Source organism: Festucalex cinctus, chromosome 1 (genome assembly GCF_051991245.1).
Source record: "Festucalex cinctus isolate MCC-2025b chromosome 1, RoL_Fcin_1.0, whole genome shotgun sequence".
Classification (NCBI taxonomy): domain Eukaryota; kingdom Metazoa; phylum Chordata; class Actinopteri; order Syngnathiformes; family Syngnathidae; genus Festucalex; species Festucalex cinctus.
Genome location: NC_135411.1, coordinates 36,910,749 through 36,934,836, shown reverse-complemented (window position 1 = coordinate 36,934,836; position 24,088 = coordinate 36,910,749). Strand labels below are relative to the sequence as shown.

The 24,088-nt window shown below is 40.4% G+C and overlaps 2 protein-coding genes across 9 annotated transcripts in view; both read right to left on the bottom strand.

Annotated features, from left to right (window-relative positions):
• Positions 1-533: 533 nt before the first annotated feature.
• On the bottom strand, positions 534-4,547 carry LOC144026736 (ADP-ribosylation factor-like protein 4D). The gene is made up of 3 exons (XM_077533692.1): positions 4,300-4,547; positions 2,826-3,406; positions 534-1,354 (listed from the first exon to the last, which is right to left on the bottom strand). Exons 2-3 carry the CDS (start codon positions 3,267-3,269, stop codon positions 1,190-1,192), a joined length of 609 nt encoding a protein of 202 aa, XP_077389818.1. The 5' UTR covers positions 3,270-3,406; positions 4,300-4,547; the 3' UTR covers positions 534-1,189.
• A 6,925-nt stretch (positions 4,548-11,472) lies between these two features.
• LOC144026613 (uncharacterized) overlaps positions 11,473-24,088 on the bottom strand; it is a 33,044-nt gene continuing 20,428 nt past the window's right edge. For 4 of the 8 annotated variants that reach the window (XM_077533458.1, XM_077533476.1, XM_077533452.1 and 1 more), the window contains 4 exons: positions 16,109-16,732; positions 13,185-13,515; positions 12,929-13,104; positions 11,473-11,794 (listed from right to left, as the gene is read on the bottom strand). In XM_077533458.1, coding sequence (XP_077389584.1) covers positions 11,575-11,794; positions 12,929-13,104; positions 13,185-13,515; positions 16,109-16,731 — 1,350 coding nt within the window. In that variant the 5' untranslated portion in view covers position 16,732 and the 3' untranslated portion in view covers positions 11,473-11,574. Of the gene's footprint in view, positions 11,795-12,928; positions 13,105-13,184; positions 13,516-16,108; positions 16,733-17,242; positions 17,391-17,694; positions 17,848-20,358; positions 23,420-24,088 lie in introns of those variants that run through there. The other 4 variants (XM_077533441.1, XM_077533487.1, XM_077533467.1 and 1 more) reach the window with 4 other exon arrangements.

Sequence of the window (24,088 nt, the reverse complement as noted above, 5' to 3'; positions counted from 1 at the left end):
GTTCAACAACTAATGTTTTGGGAACTAATTGTATGTAGGGCTTTACCTTCTCTCTTCTTTGCATATATGTAATGGATAAGCGCTTACAACTCATATCGATATTATCTGGGCACTTAAGATATGCATGTTTTTTTTCTTCTATTGTTTAATTTTAGACCAATTTATCAGGATATTAACATGATAGAAATAATAGGAAGTAGGACTAGTACTTCGACTTCCTACTCCTTTGAACATGTAAATTATGGAATTTATTATTGAATTATTTTTCTTCCTTTAAATTTATATTTTACACTTGCAATGCATTCATGTTCAAAACCACTTAACCAAACTAGCCTTCACAGAGTCCATATCAATGGCATGTACTGAAAAAGCAGAAGAAAAAAAAAAAAAGTCAACTAATTGACTTCAACTTGAACTTTCGCCATTTCGACTTGGTAGGCACCATCTTGTAATTGTACTGCTTGATACAACTAAATTGGATGAGGTTAACATAAAAGACCAATTTAAACAAATACCAAATGTTAATGCCAATGTCAGTCAATAATTTATTTATTTTTCAACATTTTACAAAACAAGATATAAAAAGTTGTTTTAGCAAAGAAACTAAACCAACCATGAAAAACACCCAGCTGTGAGAACGGGGGGCAACTCCACAAGCATTACTGGTCAGTCATAGTCTTCGATGGTTAGTAAATGTCCAGTTTGCGTTTTTATGACAGATCTCAGCCAGCTTTTCAAATACTGGGTAGTTTCAAGTTTCTAATAGCGTAACACTTCCTCCATGAACAAACAAAGGTATGCGTGCGAGTGTTTTTTTATATTCCCAACCATGTACTGGGTGACAACATGCAACATAAAGTGAACAAAAATTACCCTAAAACTACTGAAGGAAAAAAAAAAAAAAAAAAAAAAAAAGTCCAACAAATCCTTCAACATTGGAGTGAGTGCATCAGTGAGCGTATCATATATTGCACACGTTCAAATCTGTCTGTTCCTATAGAAGGGAAAGTCTCTTCAACAGGCAGATGAGGAAAGCTCGTATTCGTGCTCGTATTCGTGCTCGTACTCTTCCGGAATGTCATCCCTGTTCAACAAGCGGACTGTATCCTTCCAAATTAGTGACATTATTTCCACTGTAACTGTGCATACAATTGCATTCCCATCAACGTTTAACGCCACCTTCCTCCCCTCATCTTTTCTTCTTGCTCTGTCGAAGTATCTTCTTCCGCTTCAGGATCATCTCATAGAGTTTTTCCAGGCCCAACTGCAGGCCTTGACCATCCAGCGCTGAGCAGCCTTGTGTGTGGTGTAGCGTGGATGAGCTCATTTCATGGAGCGAGAGAACTTTCTCCACCTGAGAGAGGGAACCACAAGATTAGCCACATTAGCACCATTTCTACTGGTAACAAAATGGTGACCACAAACACCAATACTATTTTATGCTCAAAACATAGTGCTCACCAAGAGCAGAGTGTTTTCTTCCAGTGACAATGATTGTTGATAGCAGTCAAACATATAGATGATAGAATGACACGATACCCTACTAACAGTTGAATTACAAACATTTGGACTACCAGACTGCTGATAGCTAAAGTTTGTTGCTTCCACGTATATTGGAGTCTGGAAATAAAATTTCACATTCTCCACATTATTTTTTCAGATTGTTTTGTTCTTAGTTCCAAAGTACGTTTCAAACTATGAACTTAGTCGAGCCCAAGTACACACAACACCCCACCTAGCACTGCCCCTGGTCATCATGGTAGCCCTACCTGCTTCTAACACACCTTGCATTTGGGGGGAGCTGTTGTCGAACAGTGCTGATTCATTTGCATGAGATAAAACCACACCTCGAAACCAGTTATTTCAAAAAGGTTATTAACAGAGAAGAATGCTGTAATTCTTGATTCTTGCCAAATTTAGTATTAGGACACATGGGAACTGTTTTCAAAGGGAGGGGGGTTCATAATTCCTCCTTTCAGGAAAATAGCAAAAATAAATAGTCGCTGCAGTTTTAGAAATATATTTGAAGGTTTAATTTCAAAAGTCTTAATGGGGGGGGAACGTCTGCGGTTTCGTCATAATTTTTTTTAAGTTTGGTGAACAGACCCGCCCTTATCAGAACTATTCATTCACATTCCCCAGCACAATGGCACTAGAATTACAATATTTATTCCTACCAGTAGTTGGCAACATGAGACACTCAAGTCTACTATTGTCAGACAAATTTTTTAAATAAATATCTGTTTTAGTTTTAAATCTCTAAACCAGAGAAACAAACACACTGTAAACTGCCAAATATAAAATGAAATTGTTTAATTCATTGCAGGAAATTCACACAATGCCTCCCTTAGAAAGAAGAAAATATTTCACCCTGACCAACTCCCCTACCGTAATTGTTTGAAAGTGCTATAAAGATGACTTGACATGGCTATAAATAGTAAATTTGTACCCTTATTAATATTAAAGAAAACAAAAATAAACAAATGTAGCTCAACTTAGAACGAAGGATACTTTAACATTGTTTTTTAGTCTGTTCAATTGAGTTGAAGTGCATCAATTTGCCTGGAAAGAAAGAAAGAAAGAAAAAGAAAGAAAAAGAAAGAAAGAAAGAAAAAGAAAGAAAGAGCCACTGCCACCCACTGAAGTGGATGTGCGATTACAGTTTATTGTAGTATGGCCAAAAAAAAAAAAAAAAAAAAAAAAGTGTGTCCCCCAGGGTTTCATTGCCTTCAACCCCCACCAATACTTGACAAGGACTGTTTTTTGTGTACAAGTGTCAATCGCAGCATTCCTAACACAATTTAATGAGGGGGGGGGGGTGTTACCTCCGACGCTGACATGGCTGATTCCAGGTCCTGTTTGTTTGCCAGAACCAACACAGGCACCCCAAGATTCTCAGCAGACCGACTTATCCTGTGAAGCTCCATCTTGGCTTCCTCCATTCGCTCGGCTTCAGCTGCATCCACCACAAACACCAGCCCGTCAGTCCTCCGAGTGTATGATTTCCAGAGAGGCCTCAATTTCTCCTGACCGCCAACATCCCACACCTGGAAAGTCGATGTGTTGGCTTTGGAATTCCCCATGGCTATTTTAATGCGCTCCATGTTGAAGCCTTTGGTGGGGATCGTCTCGACAAATTCCCGCAGTTTGAGTCTGTAGAGCAGTGAGGTTTTCCCTGCGTTGTCCAAACCGATCACAACGATGTGCAAGGACTGAAGGTTGGGGAGGAATGTGGTGTTGGGGGCAATGTCTGTAAACTGGTTGCCCATGTTGCTGTCCAGACCAGTGGAAGAATCCACCCTGAGAGTTCCACTCCTGCCTGACTTCGCTTGTGAGGGCAAGTGTGCACGGATGAGAAGGGCCGTGTGGCCTGGGGGCAGCAGACTGTTGCAGCGTCACTGGAGGCCTGGAGAGACAAGAGTGGGGGAGGAAAACACGAGTCAGCTTGTAAATTAGAACGCTGGATTACCAAATCCATCCGCAAATGTGCCATGCTATGGAGTTAAGTGGATACCAATGCTTAAAGTATGTTACAATAGGTAAGACTATAGTGTCTAAACAATCCTGATTTGGATCAGCCACCCTCCTACTACAGTGTCACGTTTTTGTTTTGTTTTTTTATTTTTATTTTTTTATCCACGGTTGTGTGGAGATCCTAAAGGCTGACTGTAATTTTGGTGCTTTTGTCAAGTCATTTCTGCCCTATCCTTTTACCGAATAAACACATGAAGGCCCTTCAAGCATCTAAAATAAAAATATTTCTAAGTCTATATTTTCCAGTAACCCTCCTGCGTGACACGGCCGTTAACAAGTCCGTTAATAACACGACGCAATGGCAAACGCTGCTATCTACAGGCGAGATAGCGCAATTGCGACTTTCAAGGTGGTATGAAAAGATGATTTGACGGGAGCGCGACCGTGGGGCCAACTTGGGCGTCGTGTTAATAACTTGCTCTATGAAACCAACTGCCAAAAACAAAACCACCAGTCGTAGTCAGTATGGTCTGCTTTTGATGAGCTACTTACTGCAATGACAACATGCAAAGAAACGTCCCTAATGCCCAATCCCCGACTCCTGTGTTTGCCTTATCCGTAAAACAAACGGCGATTAAATAAAACCTGCAGTTTAACACAACAGTTGGGAGAAATGTCGATTTAGATCAGGTTTCCTATATATCAGTAGGCTATTAGGTGCACCTGAAATATTAACTGCACCTGAAGTAAAATTCGACTTCCAAGATTCGGCGAGGAGAAAGAGACGCGAGTGCATTTAAACTGTACAACTACTGCAAAACTCACCTGCTTGTACTTCCACGCTACTTAAACAAAACAAAATCTATCGTTGCTGCGCTATTCAACAACAAATGACCAAGTCTTTAGTGTAAAAATAAAATAAAAATGTCAATCCATAGGTTCAGCGTTTCAAACAATCACCACCGGCTGCGTTTTCCACTCTATAATTGCTGCCTACGTGGTGCCTCGAAATCACTGAACCCGAGAAGCAGCTGAAGTCTTGGGAGTGGGCGGGGAGTACACACAGCTCTGGAAACACACGCCTACCCCGCTTCTGACGTCACTATGCAAGGTGGCCTCAAAGGACAAAAGGTATATCAAACGTCACACATGTCAGCGTACATCACAATAAAACCTTTGATGCGCAGCGATTTTCTTTTCTGAGCAAATGCCCCCGTGAATGAGTGCTTTTGACCGACGACTGCCACGGACAGACGGTTGGGGAATCCTATGGGGTTTCATGAGTGCCAAAAATATGTTTTTGCGCCTATGTCTTATGTCTATGGACGTGTGACGGGACATATATCTGTGTTTATCGAACGTTGAATTGTCCTTGTGTCCATGCTATGTGTATAGGTGTCAAGCAGTGGTGTCAAGACGCTAACTGTGACCCCTGCACGATCTGTGACCCGCATGCGCAGACGATCGGCCATCTTGGATCGCTAACTACAGCAACAACATAGGTCAAAACATGTTCACACACAAAATGAAACAGACATTGCGAAAGTTTTTTGATTATTATCATTATCTTCTTCTTCTTTTTTTAAATTTACTGTGACATACAAACTTGGCAACAATCAAACATTTTTCAATTCAGATCAACAATAACTGCCAAGGGAACAGTAGTTCACAAAGAATCAAACATACAATGGACACACAATTGTAAATTACATATCCATCCATCCATTTTCTTGACGGCTTATCCTCACTAGGGTCGCAGGGGGTGCTGGCGCCTATACCTCAGCTGGCTCTGGGCAGTAGGCGGGGGACACCCTGGACTGGTTGCCAGCCAATCGCAGTAAATTACACACACAAAACAAAAATAAAATATAAATGACATTACAAAAAAATGAAATCAGGACATTCAACTCGGTACAAAAGGTAATTTCTTCAAAATATTATAGGCTATATACTTTGTACTTTAGGCCTTTTAATCAATTGTAAAGATTTAATATTCATACCAAATTTGTTTACAAAATTTTGAAAAACGGGGTGCGATTTTTTAAACTTTTTCTTGTGAATGAAGAATTTTGCCATACATAAAATGAGATTTATAGATATTTCCTCATTTTAGTTATGTGATCTCTGGATAAAGAAGCTGGAAATGAAGTGAACACAGGCGTAATCCAAAGACTTACATCCTCCCAAAATAATTCATTTATTGGACATGAAAAGAACATATGGTCAGTAGTTTCAATATCACTATCACAGAACAAACAGATGTTGTCTTCAATATTAAAGGGATAGTTTGGCTTTTTTGACATGAATCTCTATTTCATCCTCACCTCCGGTGTGTGCAATCATCACTGACTTACACCTGACAGCGTTCTGTGACACGAGTTCTGGTCCGGTGTTGGACGAGAGGAAAATAGTCCAGCAAGCTGGCTGGGGTCTCGGAAATAAAGCGTTTTTCTTCTAAAAACTATTTGTGTTCAAAAGAGTGATACATTTGCATCATTAAACTCCTTTTCTGAAAAAAAGTCAGACTCCATTACTGCTAGGCCCTACTTTTCTGTTCGTTCGTATCACTGCGCGTCGCCCTGTAGACAGCTAATTGACGCGCTGCAGACAGCTGATCCTTCTGCCTTCGAAAAGACAAACAACTTGTAGATTAGTGCGCGTCTATCAGCTGTATGCGGGGCGCCGCGTAGTGATACGAATCTAATGTGTTCTCAGTAAGTCTCGTTTTTTAGCAGACTTAAGTTAAATTTCCAGTACTTAATTTGCACGAGTCCTCTACGTTTTTGGTCTAATGTATTTCAATAATACAATGATCAGTTAACGGTGCTCCAGAAATATCCGCACTGATATTATAACATAACATCTGATTGGCAACCAACCGAAGTTCAATTCTTGATTTGAATTTATAATTGGGGCTGAAGCTGAACCATGAATATTTACGTATTCCCGGATTTAAGTGGCGCCAAATGTCAACTACTCCTTGTTGTTCTTCACAAACATTTGTAAATTTTAGATGAGGATGATTAATCGAGAATATAGTAGGAAATCTGTCTCGGAAGTCATGATGTGTTAAATTTAGGTCACCCCCAATTATAATGTTATCTGTTCGATGTGAAAAACGTATTTCTTCTAGTTGTGAAGAAATCTTTTCCAGCAATAACTTGTTGTCTCTTGTGTTGTTATAACCATATACATTGATAATTACAAACTATAAATGATCAATAATTACTATTAAAGTTAACCAATGTCCGTTTGTATCAGTTGTGCAGGTTACAACTTCAGCCGAGAAGTTATTCAGTAAGATAGCGACCCCTGCTGATCTTGATGTGCCATGGCTACAGTAAACGTTATTCCCTCCCAGGGCCGGCCCTACATGATTTGGTACCCTAGGCGAAAATGTACATGGTAGCCCCCCCCCCCCAATCCCATAAAAAAAAAAACACAAAAAAAAAATTATAGATATATTATATTTAATAGCACACCACACAATAAATACCAAATTCCACAAACAAATAAAAATAAGAAAAATAACAGAAGTACAATGCAATGCAACTTTTTATTGCAATTTTTGCAAAATGACAGTATTTAAAACCTCAAAATGTTTTCACTATGTACATTAATAATTGTGTAAGATACAAAAAATAGTAAATGTATCAATATACAAACTTTGATATATCGTAAAACTTTGGCAATAAGGCGATTCACAGATAATGTGAATAGTGTGCAAAAAAACTTCACTAAATAACTTAGGAACATAACGGCAAATACTTAAAAAATCGTGCACGCCGGGACCTCCTTGCAGCAAAGGCATCAATTGGTGCGTCCAAGGATAGCTGCCTGGATACTTCTTGATTGATGCTGATAAGTGCCACTCTAGTTAGCCGTTCTTGTGACATGGTAGACCTTAAATAGTTTTTTATTAGTTTAAGCTTGGAAAAGCATCTCTCAGCTGATGCTACAGTCACTGGTATGGTAGCGGCCACTCTGAGTGCTACCCACATGTTGGGATAGATTTCTCGAAGTTTTTTCTCCTCTAGAAAAACTAAAAGTTCCATGCTTGACATATTGGATTTTGGCCAGGTAAGAAATGACTGCATCTCTGCTAAGAGTTTGTTTTTTGTTTTTTAATTTATTAGAGTACATATTGCACAAATAAGTAGACCCCGAGAAAAAGGCTTGTTAATTCCAGGCCTAGCAGACATGTTGCTACCCATAACAGTCATGGAGCTCATAGAAAATACTAGATGTAGTCGTTTTTGTTGTGGGTTGCTTTTTTTTTTGCATTAGTTAATTTGATTAAATTGAAGATTTTGTAATCTATGCATCCTATTACAACCTTACTTTCATGTTGTGAGTCAAGTGCGTATTCTACAGAAAACATTTTGTCAATATTTTGGAAATTGTTCTTATGTTTATTGAGATATTGAACATCCATCCATCCATCCATCCATTTTCTTGACCGCTTATTCCTCACAAGGGTCGCGGGGAGATATTGAACAAAATCTTTACATTTTTCAAAGGTGGTATACTCATATAGGCTGAGCACTGTACATGATGCAGCAATAGCTGATATAACTGAAATAGTCACCTGGATCGAGAAGATCGAGCTTTGTGTCACTCAAAGTACTGCTGATTGGTGCTTGACTGGCTGTTGCTTCAGCTGTACATGAAACAAAATACATCACTTCAAATTATTTTGGTGTTAAAGCAGGGAAAACAAATCCATTTGCATTATGATAGAATACAATGTCAGAAATTATGGCTGTTTGTATTAAATGCACCATCCATGCACTTACTTTCAGTAGCCTTTGGTGAAGATGACACTGAAGGATTGTTTACCACAGCTTCTGCAGGTGCTTGTTGTGGCTGCAAATATTTTCTCAGCGCATCTAGTTAAAAAAAAATAAATGCATTTACTATATCGATGTTTACATTAAACCAGCACATAATTCTTATTTTCAATAAATTAATAAATTAATGTGGTTATGTGAAACAATGACTTGTGCAAATCCATTTGCAGGTATCTGGACTTACTGGCTGTTTTAGTTTAAACTCAGCAAGCGTTGCCCCACTCTTGTGTGCAAAGTAGCGACTAGCATGGATGTAATGGTGCAGTAAACAAGTTACAAGCAAGCTAAGAAGCTAACGCTATTTTCGTGTTTATTTTATAAACAATGATGATTGACTGACATACATACCTCTACCCTGGGCCCGTTTTTCCTCCTCCTCCTTTCGCCGCTTTCTTAATGCAGCACCTGAAGGCTTGGACCTTTTCATTGTTGTCGATGTCAATGTATAAACAACACAAGTGTGCCAACCATCTATCTATCTTTCTAAAGTGCTGCCACTACACTCCGAGATGATATACGACCCCTCCCCCTACCTTTCATTCATTGTAAGCGGCAGCAGCGGGTCAGGTTCAGGGCGCCAGGACAGCAGGTCGTGAACTCACAGTCATTTATTTGAAATAGAAGTAATAAAAAAAAAAAAAGGAACTCAATAAAATATTTGCTATATAACATTTTATGCTAGAAAACACGAGAGGGGGGGAGGGCTTTTTGTGTTTGTGTTTTTTAAATTGTATTTTTTTTCCTTTCTGCAATTTGGCGCCCCCTCCACAAGATGGCGCCCTAGGCGACCGCCTAGCTCGCCTGTAGCCTGTAGCCCTGTTCCCTCCATTGTGTAGACAATTTTGTAGAATGAGTCTCTTGTAAGAAAATAATGTTTGCCTTTCTTCCTTTACAAAACAGATAAAAACCTTTTCTTTTTATGTCTCTTAAACCCCTTGCATTTACAGATAATAATAATAATAATAATAATAATTTAAAAAACAAAAACAAAAAAAGAACAACAGAAACCCTATCAATGCTTCGCCTTGTCTGTGCCTGTGTGTGTCCAAATTCACAAGGCTGGGTCCTCCAAAGGGTAAATTGTTCGGATGCATGACGTCACTCCCCGGCGCAACTCGACAGCACGCACGGATGTCAAGACGCTGGCCGTTTCTCAATATCAAGAACAGAGAGTACATTCTTGTGACGCAACGACCAGCGTCTTGGTAAACCCGGTCTCAAGAACGTACTTCCCAAGCACGCATATCTCGCTGGCGTATTTCCGTAATTCATCGCAGTTTTATCATGTGACTTGCTTTCAATGGATTTGTACTACTATTTGGATGTTTCAAAATGTGTTTGTGCAACATACATCGGTTAAAAACTTTACTTACATCCTTGTGATTTCGCGAGACGTCATCAATGGCGGCCCAAGTACTGTTCCAATCGAAAGTATGCATAAGCCAAGACCACACTGAATTCCCGGATGTCGTTCTTTTTTCTTTTTTAAAATTAATTATTCAATTACAAACAATTAAGGCACACTTTGTCATAAACGATGTCGTTCTTTATTGCTAGCTTAAACCAAGGATGCATCGGTTGTTGCTTGGTGAAGGCTTGGCTTTGAATATATCCCAAGATGCATTTCGTACTTCAAGGAACGAATGAGAGCGGAGGAGCATCACGTTTTTTCTTCTTTCTTCCCACACACCTGTTTTGTGTTGTGTTTTGTGTTGATTAGGCTGCCTTTGGCAGGTGAGTACACCAGTTTGTCGGACTAAACCTCTTGCTGATCCACCGACTTTGCCCAACTAGTCTCGACCTCACCTTTGATTCCAGTCTCACCTCAGTTTTGTGGTAATTTTTTATTTATTTTTTTTAATGGGGGGGTATTCTTGTTTCGGTGGTTTTGATTCTTGCCTTTTGCAAGCTCTTTCCTTCCATTGTAAGTGTACTATTGTATTTTTGCAGCTGTGTTTTGGAATAAATTTAATCAAACTTGATTTCCTTCCCATGTTTTTGGGATCTGCACACTTGAACATAAGATGCATACGATTTGTTTTTTGTTTTGATGTATATGAACAAATAAAGAGAAGCGAGTCGTCTCCCTTTTTTGTTGAGATGAAAATGAAAACAAGCCCGAGATTAAGCCCTTATCCGATGTTCTATTAGGTGTTTAATTAGCACAAATCGGGAGATGAAATGTGGCCGTAAGCCATTTTTCGCAAGCTTGTTTCTCCTTGACCCGGAAGCCGTTCATCTTTTGCTGCGCGTCACTGCTGCTGCTGCAGTGGCAGCTTGCTGCCCCCGTGTCTATTTCGAGGCCTTTAAATGGCTATCACAACTTGATAGTGGAAATGAAAAATAACGGCATGACATGACGTCCAGTGAAATCGCTGCACGTCTGTGTAGCTAATTTGACTCTATAAGAGGACTTTCGGAGAGAATGTCCGAGGGTGGCTCTCAGATCATTGTCTGTCAGATGCCTCGAAATAGACACTAGGGCTCGTTTCCCGTTTTTCATTTTTATTTCAACAAAAACTATTTTTATTTTGATTGTTGTTGAAGTTTTAATTTTATTTCTTGTATGGAGCCTATTAATTTGTTCAATAAAATGAGGAAGAAAAAAAACATTTTCTTTGCTTGATAATTGTTGCTATTTGCAGTCAGTGGAGTGCAATATTTAGTTCACCGAGTCATTTATCAAAACGTATGGTAAATTTGTCGTAAATATTTAAAAAGCTAAAGTTAAAAGAGCCGTTTGAGAGCCAAAAAGAGCCGATCTTGTCACTGAGCCGATCCAATTGAACCGGCTCACCGAAAAGAGTCAAAAATCCCATCACTACTGTATTTGAAGGCTGAGTGGACAATTTCTGTCCAACAAATTTTTTTACAAAAAAATATTTTTGCTTTTGGTGGAGAAAGCACTGTATAAGCTCATTCGATTTCCCAATTTAAAAATTTTCTAGGATGTAATTTCAGTCTATGAGCTGGTAAATGTTGGTTTGATGATTTTCTTTGTTGAAATGAAATTTGCAAATGCATCATCTTGATAAGCTGCAGTTTCAGTACCTACGCCTTTCCAGTTGCCTTTGTTTTCCAGTACAACTTTGAAACACCTTTTATTCTTCACTGGAGCTAAATGAATAAAAATAAATCCATCAGTCAGTCAAGCTCAGATCTGCAGCTTTAAAAACAAATACTTGCAATACAGGTGACCCGACTGATGAGTTTTTCAGGATTCCAGCCACATTGAATAATAAGTCATAAGTTAAGTTTTGAGCAGCCCCGCTCTCTTTAAAGCGCGATCCACATTGGGGATCAGTTTTTGATGGAAGTCCCACAGTCTCACATCCACATGGAGGTCCTCCAGCTTCAGGGAGTTCTGCAAAGGGGAGCGCACGTGAATGAGCCGGCACACTTCCCGTGGGACTTTGTAGCTTTGCCCAAATTGCCGCTGCACTTCATGCACCGAAGTCTGCTCCACCAACCTGTCAAAGGCACAAACAACTGTCAGTGTTATTGATTTGATTCGTGCCGTAGTCACTGCGTCTTCAAGCAGTTTCTGTGACTCACAAAAATGTTTCAGACAGCTGTGACAAATCCTCATGGCAATTTTAGAGGTAGGGAAAGTTTTGAGAACATCCCTTTGCAGCAGTCACAGTTGAAACCAAAATGGAAGACATCCTGTGTATCTTCGCACATGACTACTTTTGAATTTTTGTGGGTTTACTTGTGAAAGATGAGCCTACCAAACTTCATGTTGCCAAGGAAATGGTCTTTGAGGGCTGAATTACAAAAATAAATAAAATAAAAATAAATTAGATAACAAAACCAAGCCAAACCAAGAATTTTTAAAACGATTATTCAGGAAACTACTGAGCAAAAATTGCTGATGAAAACTTCAGAATACCGTTATGATTTGTCACAGACATTATGTCCCGCCTCCTGGAGACACAATCTCCATTTCATATTAGTACCAGTAGTTTTTCCATTCTGTCACGCATTGGATACACATGAAAAAGGCTGTTTTTAAAAAAGGTTTTTAAATCCAAGAGCCAATTCTCGTGCCCAGTGCAAGTCTAGCGCAGTCTAATGCTACGTTCACACCAAAAGCGGGGGGAGCTTTCCGGAAGGCTTTCTTCGCTAGTGTTTCACTGTGAAGAGTTTTTTTTTTTTTTTTTTTTTTTTTTGAACACATTCTACTGTAGAGCACTTTAGCAAATCAACAAAAGAGAGCACCACCGAGTACATCCACTTCTTTCCTGGAACTATACAGCTGGGGCACTATTTTCTATGCTTCTTTGTAAATAGGGCCCCAAATGTGAACCAGGGGGATTTGTGACAGTGTTTATGCTAAAACTTTATCTTGGCTATTTTTGTTGTTGTTGTTGTTGTTGTTACAGTTTAAGAAAACTCCAGATCAGATATTGGATTCCCCTGGGATGGAAATGGTTAACTTATGCCCAAATTCCAGAACTGTGATCCAAGAAAAAAAAAAAAACTTCTCTACTCTTCCTGTCAAAAGCATCACGTTTTAATCGTTCAAACTGTCACAATTACAAGAACTCCTCTGAAATGATCACAAAGAAAATTGCCTCTGACTTAAAAGTTGTGTAGCCCACCTTGGCCGAATGATCATCTTGTATGGGTGATAAATAGTCATGTCTGGCTCCTCTCTGTAGATGTGCTGCAGGATATTTATTCCTGGCACGCCTTTCCACTGAGGTAGTTGGAACCTGCCACTGGGCTCCACATGCGTCTTAGGGAATATGTGGTTTTCAATGCGGAACTCGCTGGTCTGGAGGATGCATGAGATCAAAAATGAGTTTACTACAGCACGGTGACGCTAAACTGGTGCCGGTATACAAAAGACTATACGTCAGGATGCTGCCGTTCGAGATCGCTCATTAGAGAGGGCAGGTCGTCGTGCTGGTATGGCATTATGATCTCATCCAAGTCGTTGAGCAGGACATAGCGCGAACGCTGCATGGACCTGTAGATGCACTCGTTCAGCGTGGTCAGCTGACCGAAATAGTGCACATCGCCGCCGCTCTGGGAGAAAAGCCAGCCACTAGAGGGCGTCAGATGCTGGTCAATGGGCCAAGGGACGATCTCCAAGAAGCCATCCTGGCTGTAGCTCAATAACAGGCGATCAAGCTCTGGGCCACTGCTGGTGTTGTAGATCACCACCTTGTTCACACCAAGCAACCTGAGGAAGTAGATGGCTCTGGTTAGACAGGTACGACAATTCAATCAGGAATAGAGACCAAAACTTTGAGTGGTGGTTGTCTATATGGGAAAAAGGGCCTAGACGGAGTCAAGCCCAAGAATTTGATGCTCAAGACCGAGTCCGGACAGAGAAATTGAGGAGACGATTGTCAAAAGTCAAGACTAAGGGCTATATTTTTACATGCTCATCAAATTTGCACCATTGTGGGATAGAAAGTAGCCGAGTCACGACCAATCGTAGCGGCTCCTGTCATTTTTGCATTCAAAACTAGCCAGTCGAAGAAACTGATTCGCTGGTCTGTGCATAAGGCACATTGAGGCGCGCAAAGTGCACTAATACAGAAACTGCAAAAACTCGTCTTGTGGATGATGTCGGCTGTGCACGTGATGTGAGCAATTGGCCTTGCACCCACAACCATGTGCCCCGGACTGAGTATACCTTGTGAAATCCATCCATCCATTTTCTTGGCTGCTTATTCCTCACAAGGGTCGCGGGCCTTGTGAAATCATACCGTATTATAATTGCAGTGAATTGGATTATATTCCATCATATTGTGTTGAGTGAATTAAAGTGGGGGTTTCACTTTTTTTTTTTTTTTTTGGAATTCTGTTGAATATTCAATTGATTACTCACGTATCGCCCCACACATTGATTTGTTTTTTTTTTTTCTGGTAAAATGTCTGACAGTGATAACCAAGCACCTATGTAAAAAACAAAAACAAAGAATCCCCACCCACCCCTCCCCCAAAAGCCAACGTTTGCGGAAGTTGGATAAGACCTTAGATACACGAATCCCGTCGGGAGTCGGACAGCGTTGGGTCGATGGCGTGCGCCGTCCGATCAGTGTATAAATTACTGTCGTAAAGTAGGATTGAGTTGGAATACGTCGGGGGGTTCCAGCAAATTCGACATGTTGAATCGGCGTCGGGGAATTTGATCACCCGGCCAGGGTCTGCTGAGGGGCCGGCGTGAAGTCTCGCGTGCGCACAAGATGGGACTGGCCAACGTCTGGCAGTGCGCTCCTGAAGTACGTCACGGTCACACATTATACACAAAGTAAACACTGGATGTCGTTTAGATACACGCAGTCTGTTGCATATCCAAAATTATGTGGAATTTGGATTAGATGAGCGGGCAGGGTTCTTGTCTTGAGGTTAATTCCGATTGTTATCACTTGAGCGTGATCTTGCTCTATGGTAGCCCCAAACAAATGAACTGGACAAATTGATAAGACAGTTCTGGCACTTTATAAATGCTGGTCTGGCCTAATAAATGCTTTCAGATCTCCACAGGTGTCTAGTTATGCGTTTCCTGTGGCTATAAAAGTGGAATTTAGTCCATTGTTGGAATGGAATTCAAAGAGTTTTGGCCGCTTGATTGGTTTTTGGTATTGTGGAGGAACGTTCACACCTTTCCCAGAGTATAATGTTTCCAAAGGAGGAATAAACAAAAACTTTGGAGGGTGACAGGGCAATAATTGCTACAGCTGTTAGCTAGCGAATCAGCGCACGGGGCAAGAAGAGGAAGTGATGAACGCGGATAAATAGTACTGATGGAAAGCCTGGACCATTTTTTTCCCGCTCATTTAGGGCATCGTCACCCTGCTGTACCCTCCACATTTGAACGTACAATGTCTGTCTGGACAGAAGATGACTTTGTCTCTTTGGTTGAAGAGAGGCCGGCATTGTATAATATTACCGTTAAAGGGTATGCTGATAAAAGGTATGGAAGCCAAACTATGGCATGACATGGGGGCACGACTGGATATAAGTAGGTAGGATTTACTTTTATTTACGAAACTGTGCAAAAAGCCAGAGGGTTTCATTCACGTGGGAGGACATCGTGAGAGGAAAAGTAACTGATATGTATCATTTACTTTTTTATGTACCGCCCCCACAAGAGATGTTTTCGGTTGCCTTTAGGAATAATGACTACCGCCGCCGATGGTATGGATGGGAATTACTCCTTACGCATGCGCTGAAGGCAATAGTCGTGCCGGTGCAGTGTGTATTTACGTAATTTTTCTACGTGACGTGCTGACACTACTAGACTTTATATTAAAAAAACAAAAAAAACAAAAACAAAAACAGTTTACTAGAGTGGCAACAATGAGGAAACCCCCAAACAAAAGTGCTTTACATGTGGCAGGCAATCCAAATTTCTCCTCAATCATTTTTGGCTGGTTTTCCATTGAGTCATTATCACTACTGGCAGTTTGAGGCGAGCTCGAACTGCCAGTAGTGATGATCCCACATCAGTGCTGTTTCCGGCCACGTTCCAACACTTGCACCCCCACCCCTGCAACCCCGCCGATGGGCGTGAGCAAGCAGGTCATCTCTGCTCTCTGAAATGCTTCAGACAACTGAGACACACACTCCACACTCGCACGCGTCTACGGGAACGCGCAACCGAGGGGCACAAAGGCGGAAGCACAAGTACTGGGACGAATTGTCATGCAATATCTTTTTGAATTGAATCGCATAGTGTTGTAATTGTATCAAATGCCGTCATATCCTAATGGAGTGACCCCTAACCGCCAAAGCCCCGAGAACTCCAAGTGAGAAATGCTAACCTGTACATCTCCAGGGTCTGCGCCGCCTGCAGGACATTGTTGAGCTTTCCGAACAGGACGGAGATGCACACTGTCAAGTTGAACGGCAGGCTTGTCTCTTCCTGTCCTGCTTCTTTTTGGTTCCTCACAAGAAGCCACACCAGGTTTTCCGCGGTAGCACTCTGACGGGACGGCACCAGGGCCACGTGCGACCCTCGGCAGCCGGCCGGTGTCTGACACAGTACGTCGGTGGTGACATAGGGGTAGCCAAAGTTGTCGGAATGCAGTAGAACCGTTGCTTGGCTCCGACGGGACAAGGAACCCTGGCAGCAGAAGACGCAATGCAACCCCTGCGCCAAATCCCTCTTGAAGATGCCGATGATGCGCACATCCTTGCCGGACACCCTGTGGTCCGCGTATGCAGACACCAATAGATGCTTGGTGCCAGGCAGACGGATGATTGTTTCCTCGCTTACCTGCACAAGGCACGTGGTGGCAGGCCCCATGAACACAGTGAGGTTAAGCACACCAATTCCAATCCTGCTCGACCAGAAAACGATGACAACCGAGGTGGCCAAGGCGAAGAGGAACAATTTCCTTTTGAGGGCTTTGCCAGTTTCCATCCAACTGCATAATGGACACATCCTAAGGGGAGGCACATGACAGACCAGTTCAATCAGGGATGTGTAACCTGCGGGCCAATCATCACACGACACGTGGTCAAGATCTGACCTTTTAGAGCGCGTGTGTTCTCTAGTTTTTTGGGGGGGTTTTGTCTGCAGGAGTGGGGTAATCGCAATTCTTCAATTGCATTTACCGTAATTTGTCCACTGCAGGATGCACTGACAACCACTTAAAGGACACTGTAGAACTGCCCACTGAGCAAGCAGACGTATAAACATTGTTTCTACGTAATGGGCATTCGTAGAAAAAACATTTGGGTAGAGATTGCAATGTCAGATTACGTAATTTCATCAACGCCATTTCAACCATAGATTTGTGACATATATGACGTCTATTCAAAGTTGAAATCGGGTCACTTTATATAGGCCAAAATTAAAAAATGTAGGCCTATATTCATCATTTAAAATGACAAATGTGTAAAAAAATAATGATAAAAAAAAATACATGAAATAAAAATATAGTGCACTAATCCAGTTTGTTAAAATAGGTTTATTGTTTTAAAGCCATATGTGTGCTTTGATACGTGGCCATCGGAATCGAATGGTTCGGCCCAAATGAATGGCAACGTGCCCTCCACTTCTTCGCCACCCTCAGACTCCCACGCCGCTTTAGCATACATCTGAAAAGGAGAACATATGAAGAGGTGAATAATTATTTGACAAAAAGTATCTAGAAAGTGTTAACAGTGGCAACGAACACCGGTGGTGGTGTGTGGCTATCTATAGCTCCTGGCTAGCACAGCACGTAGCCGACACGTGTACCATTTTTCAGCCGCATAGCTTTTTTTTTTTTTTTTTTTTTTTTTTTAAAAAGAGCTCAGCATGTCATTGCTATTGCAGTGACAGATCACATCACAATACAGCATTGAAACGAAAAAGTATAAACGTAGCTATAAAAAAAATAAATAAAAAGGGGCAACTTACTTTGAGCCGATCAGCAGGACCACTTCCTGTTCCTAAACGCACATGCGCGAGCGAGTCTTCATCTTATTTCCGGTAGACTAGGCACGGCAAGTGCATTGCTGTCCCCCGACAGTCAGGTGATACTCTCACGGTGTGAGTCTCACCTAATAATCACTATATAAACAACCCAGTGTCAGTCAAAACATTAAACAGCACCCTCCCTCTAGCCTCAGGACCTCAACTGCAGTGACATATAGGACAGTAATTCCTATTTACAAAAGTGGTGATAGACATATATTTAGTAACTATAGACCAATATCATTGTTGCCACAGTTCTAAAAAATTCTAGAAAAATTATTTTTATATAGACTGGATAATTTTATTGAGAAACATAAGATTTTGAGTGAATATCAGTACAGTTTTAGAGAAAAACGGACCACCTCAATGGCAGTCATGGAACTTGTAGAGGAAATAGCTACCAACATAGACAATAAAAAATTTACTGTTGGGATATTTATGGATCTAAAGAAAGCATTTGACACCATAGACCATTCTATATTAATGAATAAATTAGTGAAATATGGTATAAGAGGCTTAGCATATAAATGGATAAAAAGTTATTTGGATGATAGATATCAGTATGTGCAGCTTAATAATACAAATTCAAAACAATTGAAGATTACACATGGAGTTCCTCAGGGGTCTGTGCTGGGCCCTAAATTATTTATATTGTATATGAATGATATCTGTTGTGTCTCGACAATACTCAAGAGTGTCTTGTTTGCGGATGATACAACTTTCTACTGTTCTGGAGACAACTTGAAGCAGCTTCTGACTACTGTGGAGTATGAATTAAGTACAATAAAAAATTGGTTTGATATGAATAAATTATCATTAAATTTAAATAAAACCAAGTTCATAGTTTTCGGTACTAGACCAATCACTCATCAAGTTAAAATTATGGTGAATTTAATTGAAATAGAAAGGGTGTATGAAAATAAATTCCTTGGAGTAGTTATTGATGATAAATTATGTTGGAAACCACACATAGAAAATGTTAAAAGGAAAATGTCAAAAATCATAGGGATACTCTATAAAACCAAGGAGGCCCTGAACATGAATTCACTATATACATTATATAATACATTATTATTACCATATTTGACCTATTGTGTGGAAATACATATAAAACAAATACCGACACTGTTTTTAAATTGCAAAAAAGAGCCATAAGGATTATTAATAGATCAAAATATACAGAATCAACACATCCACTATTTATTAAATTAAATAAAATGAAATTTTATGACTTGGTTGAGTTTAAAATAGCACAAATAATGTATAAAGTATACAATAATCTACTCTGCCACAGTACTCAAAAGTTGTTTGAAATTAGAAACTGTCCTTATGAGATAAGGGGTACAAGTGTATACAAAAAACCCAAAACAAGAACAAATATTAAGCAAAGGTGTGTCTCCGTTAAAGGAGTTAATTTGTGGAATAACTTGGGAACTGACCTGAAAAGATGTAATTCACTTGTTGAATTTAAAAAAATGTTTAAAAGTAAAGTTCAATATTATTTAAATCAGATATGAGTTAAGAAGATTGTAGAAATGATTTATTCATTTACTTATTTTTCTTTGATGTATTGATATGAGTGTAATGAAATTTGTATATATGTGTGTTACTATTGTGTATTTTTCATTTTTCTATTTTTTTTTTTTTTTATACAAGTAGGATTATATTTTCTTTTATTAAAATGTAATTTATTATAAATAAGTGATAGGATATGAAGAATAAGGGGTAGGACTGGATAAGTTTTCAACTTCTTCCTACTCCCTTGAACATATACATCGATATTTATTGGATGTTTCTTTTATTTTTTACTTTTAACTTTCTTTATTTGTTTGTGTTTATATAATTATATATGTATATATGCATATGTTCAATAAACTTCAAACTTCAAACAGTCTAGAGCGGGGGCGGGCGTCGAGGGCTGAAGTCCTGCAGGTTGACCTCTTCCAACACAAGCTGATTCCAATCAACAGGATCATTATCAGGCTAGCTTGTTGAGGAGCCGATCATATATCAGCTATGTATATGCGCCACACCCAAGATAGAATTTCCACATATGAGTCGAAACATAAAAGTTGAGTGTCTCACACACACACACACCAAAAAAAATAAACAGTGTATATGATATTTTTATTTGGTGCTCAGCATCCATATAAGGGCATGGTTAGAGGTCAAAAGTCAACCCATTTTGGCGGTCACATAGGGAGAAATAAGGTCCACGACCGGCCGACGCAATATGAACATGATCTGGAGGTCTATTGGATGTCGGATGTTTAGTGCGTGGCAACTGGCTGTTACTCAGGATTTGACGCCTGATATTGATTTGCTTGTTGTTGTTGTTGTTTTTTTTGTTTTTTTTTTAAAAGCCACATTACATAGACTTCCTTCCTTGCTCTACTCAACTTTAAAAATAACCAAAGCCACATACAGTGCTGTACTCAAAGTCAAAATCCAACACAAAAATAGCTAAACTACTTAAGTGTCACAGGCCAACTCAAAGCCTGTGGCAAAAATCAGGGGACACACAGCATTGTAAATGATAACTGTGTACGAAACAATGTGCAAATGAGACAACCACACAAAACCACAAACAAACAAGAGGAGTGTTACCTGAGTGAGGGCAGAGTGAGAACTTAGCAAGGAGGAGCACACAGATACTGTTCTAGTAAATGAGCCAGGTGGCTCCAATCAGCCAATCAAGAGGGCCCTCCCCTGCTTGTCTGGGAAACTGATCAGTGGAGGAGGGAGGGGCCATGACACCCACCTTAAAATGATGGTTCTAACCCTCAGTAGAGCTGTGCGTTACATGAGATTTTGGTATAGATATTGCCAATATCACCGATACCGATGCCAAGTAGTTTTAGGTTCATAAAATATTATGGTATTATAAATCATTTGTCCTATCAAATAACCCCCCCCGCCTTTTTTTTTTGGGGGGGGGGGGGGGGGCAGATTGCATTCTCTTGTTAGGTTCTTAAACATATATAATATAATATCCTCAATGGAAACATACTTGGGCTGTTATTTAATTTTGTAAGGTAGTAATCATCTTCATATTCTTAGACCCTGTCACTCTTCTGCATTCAAGGAAACGTCAGCCACCGAAGTTCCTCTAGTCTAGTCACATTACATGAACGACACTTACATGTTTTGCTACACGAATACTTAGCCCAAATAGTAGTTGTAAAAGCTCAAACGAAGCGTAGTATGACTCATTGTCATAGTATGTCATGCACAGCTATGATCGGCAGCCCACGTGTGCTACAAAGGAATTGCGCCAAAAAAAATAATTAAAAAAAATACAAATCCTTGAGAAGAAACTAGCAGGGAATTCAGTGAAAGTACAATTGTGGAGGGGGAAAAAAACTTTTGTAAAAGTACTCAATACTACTCAATTAATTACTTAAGCCTAGGAAAAAAGGAAAGGTTAGATGAACTAAAATGTATTTGAAGAGTCTTTAAGCTTAACCCTGAACCGAAATGAGTCGGATTGAATAGACCATTCAAGTCCAAGCACTCTTTCCATAGGCAGGTCATCTAATTCCATGTCCAGCTGCTCAATCCCTTTTGCTCTCAGTGTCACAGGGATGGTTTCCAACACACTTGCTTTATTGCTCATCCATTTTGTGAGAGTAAATCCTCCCTTGGAGCATAAAGAGACCAGTTCCTGATGTAATGACGCAGCCTCTTCCTCTGTGGATACGGAAACAAGACAGTCATCAACGTAAAAACAGTGAAGGATCGTGTGTACCGTTTTCTGATCATAGTGATGTCCGTAGTCTTCTGCACACTTTCGAAGGGCAAAGTTGGCGCAACTAGGAGATGATGTGGCCCCGAATATGTGCACTTTCATTCGGTACTCAACAGGTTGCGTTTCCAAATTTCCATCTTGCCACCAGAGGAATCTGAGCAAATCTGTGTCATCAGGGGTTACTCTTACTTGGTGAAACATTGACTCAATGTCTGCCATCATCACCACAGGTTCCTTCCTGAAGCGTGTCACCACACCAATCAAGGAACTTGTCAAATCAGGGCCGTGGAGAAGTTGTGCATTCAGTGATGTTCCTTGGTAACTTGCTCCGCAGTCAAACACAACCCTGAGTTTTGCTTTGGTGGGATGGTAGACTCCGTGGTGTGGAACATGCCACACCTTTCCATCAGCACGGTCCAGGTCCTCCTCAGGCACCTTCTCAGCATAGCCTTTTGCAAAAAGAGTGTTTATAAAGGTGACATAGTCGTCGTAGAATGTTGCGTTCTTCTGAAACCTCCGTTTCAGATACTGTAGACGCTGCTCCACCACTTTTCTATTATCAGGCATGCAGATGGTGTCTCGTTTCAATGGAAGGCTAAGCTGGTAGTGGCCATTCACATGTTTTACAGTGTTGTTCACTGAATCCAGAAAACGCTGATCTTCTCTTGACATGGAAGGTTGTTCATCTAAAGTGCACTCTGGGAAGTCATTCTTGAACTGTTGTTGCCAAAGCTCCTCTAGAGTCACAACAGCGATCCTGTTGACAGAAACCTGTGGTTGTTTACTGTGGTTTTCACTGCTGCTTCCTAGAGGTCCATTCACTGTCCATCCCAGCATAGTCCTTGTGGCAAACGGTCCTCCATCTACACTAGACACCACTTCCAATGGCTCCAGGGCTCTTGGGACATTAGTTCCAATCAGGAGCTCGATTACTGCATCGATTTGTGGTAGGTGAATGTGTTTTAGATGAGGCCATTTTTTAATATCCCTTTTTGTGGGAATATTTCCTTCATATACTGGCATGGATTCTTGTGTGTAAACCTTGGGCAACTCAATAAACTCGTCCCCATGTAGCGCAGCCACCTCCAATCCCAACAATGTGTTGCTGCTCACAATCTTTGGCTGGCCCATAGTGCGTAAAAGAACGCGTCCTTTTCTTCCTGTCAGTTGCAATTTTTCCATTAGACTTTCTGTGCAAAACACCGCTGTGCTCCCTTGATCCAGAAAAGCATAGGTGTTGACTATTTTGCATCCCTTTTTTGATTTCACCTGGACAGGCACAATCGGCAGCTTACAGTCTTGCTCTCCAGCCCCTGTAAGACCACTTGACACCAGCCTATCGACACCAACCTCCGCCTCTCCCTTAGCATGCTCTGAATCCTTTTCTCTGTGGAGTAAAGTCGGGTGTTTCAGGCTACACTTTAGACAGGAAATCCTTTTGTGACAATGCTTACTAATGTGTCCTACACACAAACAGCCAAAGCAAATGCCATTTTCCTTTAAGAATTCAATCTTCTTCTCATGTGCCATTCTACCCAACAGTACACACGTGACTAGTGTGTGTCCTGCACCACAGAAAATGCATGTATTAATTTCTGACGTTTTGATTTTTTTAACCGCCTCCACAGGCTGAGGTTTTTTTATCAACAGGTCCAACGGTGGTAGCACAACTTGTTCTTTTGGAATGAGGTGGTAAGCTTTGTTTGTATATTCCTTTATTTGTCATTATAGGAGAATCTTGTATATTGCCGAAAACAGGGTCTGATAGAATTCTGACTTGTCTTTCAATGAAATCCGTAATGTCGCTGAATCTTGCTCTTCGTTGCTGTTGTTCTTGAAGCTCACAAGCTTGGCTTCTCCATTTGTCTCTGAGCTTGTATGGCAACTTTTTTATGATGTTTAGCATATTCGAAGGCATGTCCAAATCATGTAGATACTGTACATCCTCCATAACATTACAGCATCCTCTGAGAAATAAACTGTAATCTTGCAGTGACTTCACATCTTCTGGTTTTATTGCAGGCCATGACAGTGCTTTATTCATGTAGCCAAAGACAATCTTTTGTTCATTACCGAACTGCACTTGCAGTAATGTTTTGGCTTTTGAATATCCATAATCTGGATGTATGTATTGACAGCTCCTCACAAGTTGTTTTGCATGTCCTTTAGTATGCTGTTCCAAATAGTACAGACGATCTGAATTATTTGTGGTATTTCTTTCCACTCCATTTTCAAATGCTTTAATGAATGCATGATATTGTTATGGTTCACCATCAAATACAGGGATCTCTCGCTTTGGTAGAGCTGCGAGGCATTGCTGCTGTATAAGCAGAGTTGTTATTTCATTTTGCTTTCTCATAATACCAAGAACTTCATTTCCCACATTAGGTGTGTTTTCATTTGAGATGGGTTGTTGAGAAACATACTGCGTATTGGTTGGTTCTGTTTTAAATGCAGATTGTTGAACTTGGTTATATGAGGATGTTTTATCAATTACAGTAGGATGAACCATTTTTTGTTTCCCATCGTTGTTCGTTTTCTGCTTTGCACCAGTTGCTGGATGGAATTCATCTGCATTTGCATTAAGTT